At 41.7% G+C, this 9,302-nt stretch overlaps 1 protein-coding gene across 1 annotated transcript in view; it reads left to right on the forward strand.

The window, feature by feature from the left end:
- ell (elongation factor RNA polymerase II) overlaps positions 1 to 6,588 on the forward strand; it is a 29,857-nt gene extending 23,269 nt beyond the window's left edge. The window contains exons 8-12 of the mRNA XM_035646838.2: positions 1,289 to 1,898; positions 2,279 to 2,345; positions 3,402 to 3,573; positions 3,691 to 3,735; positions 3,829 to 6,588. Of these exons, the coding sequence (XP_035502731.2) occupies positions 1,289 to 1,898; positions 2,279 to 2,345; positions 3,402 to 3,573; positions 3,691 to 3,735; positions 3,829 to 3,933 (999 nt within the window). The 3' untranslated portion in view covers positions 3,934 to 6,588. The remainder of the gene's footprint in view (positions 1 to 1,288; positions 1,899 to 2,278; positions 2,346 to 3,401; positions 3,574 to 3,690; positions 3,736 to 3,828) is intronic.
- Positions 6,589 to 9,302: the final 2,714 nt, after the last annotated feature.

Raw genomic sequence — 9,302 nt, forward strand, 5'->3', positions numbered from 1 at the left:
TCTTTATCCGCACATTATGTATATGTATTACTGCAAGATGATATATGTTTTTTTAAATTAGGAATGTTTTTTAATTCCCGAAAGTGATGGGCCATATGCATTGGCATCACATGAAAATAAAAGATATTTGTATATGTGTTCAATAATTTGTTGTCCTACAGTAATAAGTGTCATGCGGTTGGATTGTGGCTATTTTCATAATGATATTTCAGTTTTGAGACTTCAGTAGTGTAAATACACATGCATAGCTAATCTTTGACCAGAGCTAGTTTGCCCTCAGCTGATCTAGTGGAAATTGTAATAATTAAAAAAAAAAACATCCTTTCACCAAAGATGAGTATTGAATTATTTTTCGCCAACCCTTTACCTGACACCACCACAGGCTGTCAGGACTGGTCTCTGCAGTCTGGTGAACTATGGTATTTCCCAGGGATTTTCTGAATCCTATTCATATAAATTTTCCTACTGCTCTCTGTTTTTGGTCTGTCCAAACTCTTGAGTTTATCCATTGTTTACTTTTCCATTAGGCAGAGGGAGCTGCTCTGTTATATTAATAGCTCCTTCCTCTCAGGTTGTTCTCCCACAGACACCTACTGAATGCCCCTTCCTTTCCGCTCACTCCCTCAGTAAACACAGTACACAAACACGCAAGCAAACTGTAGCCCAAGGCGTGGTGAAGACAAAATCAGCAGATAAAGCTGAATGTAAACCTCAGAAAGATGAGGGATCAATTAGGTTGTGCTGCAAGGCAAATGGTGCCATTCCATGTTAGCTTTTTCGCTAGCAAGTTTCCCATTCAAACTTAAATGTAGATGTTACAATCTCTCCTCCTTCATCCTTTGGCAGAGGAAAAAATATATATGTTTTCTTTATTGCGGTCACGCGGACAGGGACCTGAGAGTTCCAAAAAGTGTGACAGTGTTAAAAAATATTGTGGCTGTAGGCTCCAAATGAAGAATTTTTTAGCATGAAAACAGTTTTTCCTTGAAGGCTCAAATGCTGCTCCTCCCTGGTTCTGGATGTTGTTTTCAGATTGCCGTCTCCTGTCAGGACACACGCTGATCGGGTCAGCCACTCCCAAAGACTGGGTCAGACCGGGACCTTCTGTAATGTAATCCCTGCTATTGTGCTTCTGAGAAAACTCTTCCTTCCTCAGTTCAGACCATTTGTACTTGTTCTGACCTGGGCTCCAATTTTCCTGCTCACTCCCTCTGAGGTGAACTGTTCATGTTGAACCCCGTTTCAGGTTCTGCTTCTAAAACTGCTCTTTTTTTCTTTTTTCTCCCAGAAACGGCCTGCTGCTGACTTCATTGACCCTCTTGTCAACAAAAAGCCCAGGATATCACACCTCGCCAGCAAGGCTGCAACAGCCCAAGTTAATGGCAAGCTCAGCTCCTCCAACGGGAGAGGAGAGGCAGGGGGAGCGCAGGCAGAGGTGGTCTCCATTTCAGATGGTGGCATGACATCCAGCTCCCACCAGCTCCCTGTGCTCGACATCCCTCGTCCTTTCGAAGCGCTGTCGGACGTCAGCAACGACTCCAGCCACAACGGGAGAGACTGTGACTCTCAGGAAACGGCAGTATCGGAGGGGCTCAGCCAACCTCCCTCGCTCTTCTCCCCGTCGTCAACGGTGGTCACCGCGCCCAGCATCAGCACATCATCTCCTGGACACTCGGCCCTGGACGGCCCTCGTGACAAGAGTCTCCCATCCCTCAACAGCAAGTCCAGGAAGAAGTCGAAAAAGCATAAAGAGAAGGAGAAGAGCAAGGACAGGGAGAGGGTGAGGGAAAAGGAAAAGGAGAGGAAGAGTCGTGAGGAACGTGTGCCTGAGCCTAATAGAGCCTGTGAGATGAGCCCAGCAAACCTCAAAAGCAACAGTATTCCACAGAAAAGCACAGGTGAGAGCAACAGGCACAACATGTTCTCATTTACTTAAACTCAGTTTTTAGAGAAAAAGATTTCTGAATAAAAAGAGAACTTCATACGAAGTTAGTCATCACTGTGTGTAGGTGATCCATCACGTGACCAGTAGGTGAGTCACTGATTAAACAGAGACCCCTGCTGTTCAACATTATTCATCCGGTCACCTCAAATAGACTCCTGTGTATCCATCTGGCAGATAGGATCTTTAGAGGATTACACATTTAAAAGATTATGCAAACAATAACTAATCATAATGAATGATCACCTGTTGTGTTGCCTTCCAGTTGCACTACAGCAGCTTTTACACAAAGACAGCCATGATAACATTTGACTTTGCTGTGTGACTTTGTTTCAGATCTGAATGGGATGTGCAACAGTACCAGTATTCCTTCATCATCACCTGAGGTGGCAGACTACTTATTGTGAGTATACGTTTTACAGTTTTAGGTCTCAGAAGATCCAACAGTGATGCTGCTAGCTGAGGGAGTTTAAAGTCTCCTTTAATTCATTGTTATGAATCAGAGGTTCTGAAACTGTGTGGTGGAAGAGTTGAATCTGGAGGACAGGGACAGGTGCTTGTTCTGAAAAACAACGTGAAGCTGGTTATCAGAATTTTGCCCATTTGTTTACCTACGGTACTTAAATAAAGTAAATCCCTCAGTGCCTAATCAATTGTTCCAAACTCACTCAAATCTGAGCACCGTGGAACGATTCAGTATGATTTTGCAATCATATCAGTTGTCCATTACGAATATACACCAATAAATCTGAATAGAAAATCAAAAATTCCTTATGACTAAACTGATTTTTAGGAAACATCTTCCTGTAAGTGAGTGTAGTAAAAGATACACTTGTTATCTGATTTTGTAGTAATATAAACTGAAAATATATAGAACACACTGCCTCTGTATTTTATGTATTCATACATATTTATTTTTTATTTAAACATAGAATGTCAAAATATTATGGTCCAAACAGAGCCAGCGATTAATTACCAGAGGGTTTGAGATAAGACTTCTTATACAAGATAAAAGTAATCCAATGATCAGTAGAAGAATAGCGTTTATAAAAAAAATCTAAAGCTGAGATGGTTGGAGAGGCCGAACAGAATATTAACAAGATTTCTTTATTGAGATCATATAAAAATATATAGCTTAACTCCGCTGAACACTCAGAGAAACCAGATCCTGCAAGGATGGCCGGTCGGCCCAGGAGCTGAGTGTGAGCCGTGCTTCTGCCGAGAGCGCTAACGTTTTCGTTTTGACTTCACAAAGGTCCTGTATGACTCCTGATGGCTCTTTTTAAGTCTCCATGTGTGAGCACTTTGATTCTTTGACAGTATTTATTGAGCACCTAGACCTGCTTTAAATTCAAAAAATAATATTAAATTGAAGTCTCACTTTCTACAGTGCCAGACCTTTAATGTTTGCACTTTGTCCAGGGCCATCCAGTAACATTTATTCTCATTCCCCTCCTAGAAGTTATACAGTAATTGGTTCTCCGGAGCAGCGTCAGCGGTATAAAAACGATTTCAACGCAGAGTACAGTGAGTACCGGGGTCTGCACGCTCGGATAGAGGGCATCACTCGGCAGTTCACTGTGCTCGACAATGAGCTCAAACAACTCCAACAAGGCACAGACAAGTACAAGGTATATTTTCTTAACAACGCACACAAATCTGCTGTTTTTGTCAGAAAATATCTTGAGTAACTGAAAAAGAAAAAACACCATCATTTATTCAGTTTCCCTTTTTGTGTCTCTGTGCAGACAATCCACAATCAGATACTTCAAGAATATCATAAAATAAAAAAGGTAGGCTCTCCGGCTTTTTTCACTGATTTCGATGGCGCAAGCATCTGGGAAGGTTATCAGACTGTGACTCTGTGTTCTTTATATCCCCTGCAGACTAATCCAAACTATAGCCAAGAGAAGAACCGCTGTGAATATCTACACAACAAACTGGCACATGTAAAGAGACTTATTGCAGAGTACGATCAACAGCTACTTTAAAAGAAGTGATTAGACATCGTTTCCCTGTTATCTCTGGAAACCAGGCAGATAAAGGAAAACTCTGGATTCCGATTGTGCTAAAAAAAAAAAAAAAATGTTCTCATGAAAGATGCCATGAAGGGAGTGTTTCCCTCGTTGGGGCCAAAGGCTCTAAAGAGGACTTGGGACACATGATCTCTTTTTCTCTCTTTCCTTTCATTTGTTTTCTTTTTTCTTCTCCCTTTTGAGAAATGGGGCCGGCCTGGTGAGGTCAAGTCCATCTGTGTAGTTACAATGAATTCAGAAAGAAAGGTTCTGTGGCTTTGTTTTTCACGACAGCCGAGCCTGCTTATTGTGCACAGAGGCCTGAACGAGTCAAAACACGAACAGTTTCTTGGGAAACACCCGAACAATTGATCCTACGTTTGAAACCGGAGGGAAGGGGTCACTGAGATGAATACTGCTGATTGTACATCAAAAGCAACTAATTTGTTTTTGTGTAAAGAAAAATTAAGTTAATGTTGCTTCAGTTTTCCCCATATACTGAAAGAATGTGATGTTCAGTTTATTTTTCTCTTTCTTTTTATTTATTTTAGACACCTAACTGGGGGGAATTAATCAGTTTTACACTCCTCAATACCAGTACTCTGTCTCTCTAAGTTTTTTGTCCTCACATCTTGAATGTCAGTCAGTGTTTTATTCAGAAGCTGCCTTGCCCATCGAGTTGTCAAACTGTTGGCATTCATCATTTACTCTCTTTTAAAGAGATGCAGATATTACTCTTGATCAAATCAAAAACAATGGCTCTAAATGCACACAGTCAGACGCAGGTTTGCGCGCTTGGCTTGTATTTTCCCATGTGCAGATGTCTTAACAATGGGGACGTGTGAATGTTCCCAGTCGGGTCTCAAGCCGTCGATTTTCCGTGAACGCGGCCTCCTCACTCGGTCACGACGAGCCGCAGCGCTTGTTCTCCAGCTACAGCAGTGGTCCTTAATCATGTTTTCACCATATTCTATTTATATTACGATCTTAATTGGTTGTCTTTATCCAGTATAGTCTGTGATGGCTTTTGTAGCAATAGAATTACTCAAAGTTGTCTGAAGAGCTCAGTGCCAGCTCGACTCTTCATCACGCTATGGGAGATCCTCTAATTGTAAGATGATGCAGACGGGGGATTCAGATCTGCGGGCTTTTTCTTTCTTCTTCAAAGTGTTCAAAAATGTAGGTTCTTCCACAGATGTGATATCTCTTTAGTTACTATCCTTTTTTTTATCTTAAAACAACAGTGTTTACAGTGTCTTTCAGAAGATCAGATTTTTATTTTTTTGGTCTGCTCATCGACCCTCGTGGTAGTTCGTTCAAGACGACTGTTAAGATGAAGCCATCCTTGATCATCTTTCTGACTGGAGCCCGATGGACCTCCAGCTCAGAAGGAACGATAACACGCGGCCACTTTTTGCCTTTTCAAATGTGATGTCAGATATTCGGTGGAGGACGATGCGGAAAATCTTTTCTCCAGGTTCGGCTCTCCTCTCTGAGAAAAGTCACATCAAGAGCGATCCCTTCAACGTAGCTGAAGACAAGTGAAGAAATGCTGAATCAGAAATTGAGCTCAGTCAGCGATTGCATTTCTTATATCGATCGTTTTATGTGAATATGAAAAATCAGCACTTTTTCCTCCTGATCATGCTGTTACCTGGGGTTTTTTATCGAAATGACACGTTTCTCTTTGTCCATCATGAGTGCATGCTTACGAATGTGTTACAGCAAACAGTGTTTGTGTCTTTGCTTTGGGAAAAGATATGTTCAGAAACCAAGCAAAGGCCCAGTCCAACCGATTTAACATGTAATCATTTCACGTGGATCTGACCAGCACGTATACCAAAGTGTTTACTGACGCAGATGAAACGTGACGCTCTACCAAATGTTGGCAAAGGATCATGTGACAGTATTCTCTAGTTTCTGTTCTCATGTCTTTTGTCCGTATCATCCAGAGGAAAATTTCTCAGTGTTTTCTTGTGAGGAATCGAAGGCAGCTCTTCAGATAGGATTTTGCATGACTGGGCTCAAGTGTTTTTTTCTTTTTTTAAATAAAATGTCAGGTTTCAGATTGTATCGCTCTCCTATTTCAAACAGCCCATAGAGGCCAATGTTCCGATCCTCACCACGACAATGCTCCGGTGGTCGAGACTGAGACCGGATGTGAGACCTGATGACATCTGGGAAGGAGGAGACGTCAATGTTTTGTCACCAGAATTAACACTCGCCCAGTACTGCAACCTTAAACAAGGAAGACACTTCTCGTTGATTCTAACTGTCTTTGTTTTCTACAAACACTCTGACATGATCACTGTATTGCACCTCTTTTACGGTCAAAATCCATTGTGAAGGAGTTCATCAGGAACCAGATTTTACTCCGATGGAGAGCAAACTGAAAGTAACGAAATGCCAGCACAGGAGTACCGTTGTATGAGTTGTGCCAAAAGGACCTGTTGTATAGGGTTTTTTTTCTTCCTTTTCTCTGAGTATATACATGCTGCTGTATAAGCAAAGAGGGCTTTGGAGAGGAGTCATGAAATGTTGGCGCTAAAACCCAAAGCACGCTTTTTGAAAACCATAAGGGACTGGGACTGAAATTGATCTTTGTTTCAATAAAATTCTTTAAAATCCTTATTTGTGAAATTCTGAACCTGCCGTTTTCTATGACTGAGCAATTAATGTGTTGAACAGCGATAATGTTGCCATGAATGTAACACGTAGAGATGGTATTTGGTCGGGGGTTAGTGCGATGTATATAAAACATGTCATAGCTTGACATTTTGGTCCCTAGGGCTCGTACATGAACCTTTTTTCAGCAGCTCCAAAAACTGCTTTCTTTTCACCTCGGGTAATTCCCTAAAAATATTATAAATGAGACACTTATTTGCAATAGCTGAGATCTGGAGTGACATTGGAGTCCTGTAGATGGCAGCAGATTCACACAGTATGTTGAGCCTCCTCACATCGCTGGCACACCTTGTTTTTGTTCAGGAAAACAGCAAATACAAAAAGAGAAACATGTTGATCACCCAAATTTCTCCAGTTTGCATTGTTTCTCCTGAGAGGTTCACTGGTGTGTGGTCAGTGACACCCTCAGGAATCGGCTTAATTGCATGCTTTACAACATGGATCCTCTTATAGCCCACAGATGTTTGTTTACTGCCAAACATGTGTGGATCCAAAAAAAGGCCCTGGCATGGCAGTGTGAGCAGAAGATGCTCCGACGGGGCAACAGCGAGGACGGGGCTCGGTGTAATCTGACACACTGAAAGAGCCCAGAATTCATACGTAGCGACTGTGCTCCAGTTGGCTGGGCTGAGCTCTGCCTGAGCCTCACTATGCTGCTACTGGCTCCCATCCCCAAAGCTGGCCTCAGCTCTGCTCAGGGAGCTGGAGGGGGGCCCGGTCAGCGAGTTCATTGTGGCAAGGTGCCACTTCTCTCTCTCTCTCTCTACTCAACATACAGCAGCTTATACACTGACATGTTTACACAAACAGTGAGGAAACTCACTGTTTGTCTCTCTGTCTCTCTGTGGTCGTAGCCTCCTAGTCAGACAAGATTTTTTTAATTGTCTGGCTTTTTAGCCGTGAAATGAATTTAGATTCTGTGCTCACACAGCAGGTCAGTCCTGTAATGTGAAAATGTAGGCCATGGTTGAAATAAAGGTCAGTCAGTTAATTTGCGGTAAGTGGTTGCCGTATTAGACATAAGGGTATTTCATAATAGATTAAATTACAATGTTCCATTTAGTTTTTGTTACGTCCCAGAAAGAAGAAGATACATGATAAATCTCAATTTCCCCAATCGCAGCTTTTATTGTCCCGACGGACAATGATCTTTGAGTTAATCATCTTGAGTGTCTCTTGTTCTCCCTCCCTTGTCGTGGTGCACCAGTGTATCTCAGCGGAGGATCCTTCAACGACAGCTTACAGATATTAGCATTTCAGCATCGTTGACGTCCATGACCTTCAGCGTCACTTCTAACAGGGGCAGGATTGTTGCCCATCAATGCTGATCTTGAGCCTGACACCACATCACTTTCTCTTTTTAACTCATCAATCAGCGGCACGCAGAAATCCAGTTGGAGGCCGACATATTCTGGCTTCTTTCGAGTGTGTCATATCTATTATACTTGAAGAACACTAAGCGACCATTGCCTTGTGCGAGAGCTATTTTGGATGCATTCAATAAACACAGGTCAAGATTCCATAGCAGGTCAGTTTGTACTTCACTTTTTATTTTATTTTTTTGCGTCAAGGCAGTTGAATGACATTTATATGGATTGTTGAGCTCTGCCTTTTTAAAACATAATCTCAGGTCACATTTGTGCTGCAAACAATGCAGGCTCTGTTGTGCATTACCTCGCTGAATCAGCCAGCTTTTGGTTTGAATGAGCTGAGGATATTTTTCTTTCCACTCCACTTGAGCTGTTCACACGTCCGCATGTGCTCACATTTGATTTCTTATTCTTTCCCTGAATATGGACCTGAACAATAGCCACACTTAGGAAAAACAGCAGGTTAGAAGGTCATAGAATTGTTTTGTATCAAACATGTAAATACCCTGGAAGGGAAACAGACAAACAAAATATAAAAATGACCCCGTGACTAGACCACACAGTTACCATCCACACCCTCCATCTGTGGAATACAAAATAGATCAACATTCACTATAAATACTTCACAATCCTGCAGCTGTTGAGTTCAACCCACTTTAATTGGCTTGAGTTGCACAGTAGATTTTGAATGAGACCCATGTTTTGCACAACACATTCAGTGTGCGGTGCTATCATACAAATTAATTTTCCCCAAATTATGAATTGTACGTAAGACTGACTAACTGATGATTCATATAGAGCTGGGCAACAAAGTTAGTGTTTGATGCGTCAGGCAGATTGTTGTGAATGTAATGCCTTTTGAGCACATCTGTTTATTTATTTACTTTCATGCATACAGTATATGTAATGATTGTTTAGATGCAGTTCACAACTGAAAATTGATAGTTTTTGATTTTATACAAGGACTTTTGTCCAATTTGACTGTCAGATTTGGGGCAATGGGGCAAAGCTTTCGAACAACAATGTTAGTTTGTAAATGCTGTAGTTAGACAGTTGTCCGCGTCAAGGACTTTGATCAGTCCAGGACCATTGATCCGCATTCAGGTCTAGCAACAGCACACATATTTGTCATCCCTCTTTGAGCTATCTCTCTTTGTGTTTGCATGTGCAAATATTTATGTTCATATATCAGAGGTCAGCTACATGTCTATGCAGAGTTCCTTCATTTTGAATTTGGTAGTCAACTCTGACTGTCCCATTCGCTAATACAGTGAGGAACTACACACAGCC

This window comes from Scophthalmus maximus, chromosome 13 (genome assembly GCF_022379125.1).
Source record: "Scophthalmus maximus strain ysfricsl-2021 chromosome 13, ASM2237912v1, whole genome shotgun sequence".
In the NCBI taxonomy this organism is placed as follows: domain Eukaryota; kingdom Metazoa; phylum Chordata; class Actinopteri; order Pleuronectiformes; family Scophthalmidae; genus Scophthalmus; species Scophthalmus maximus.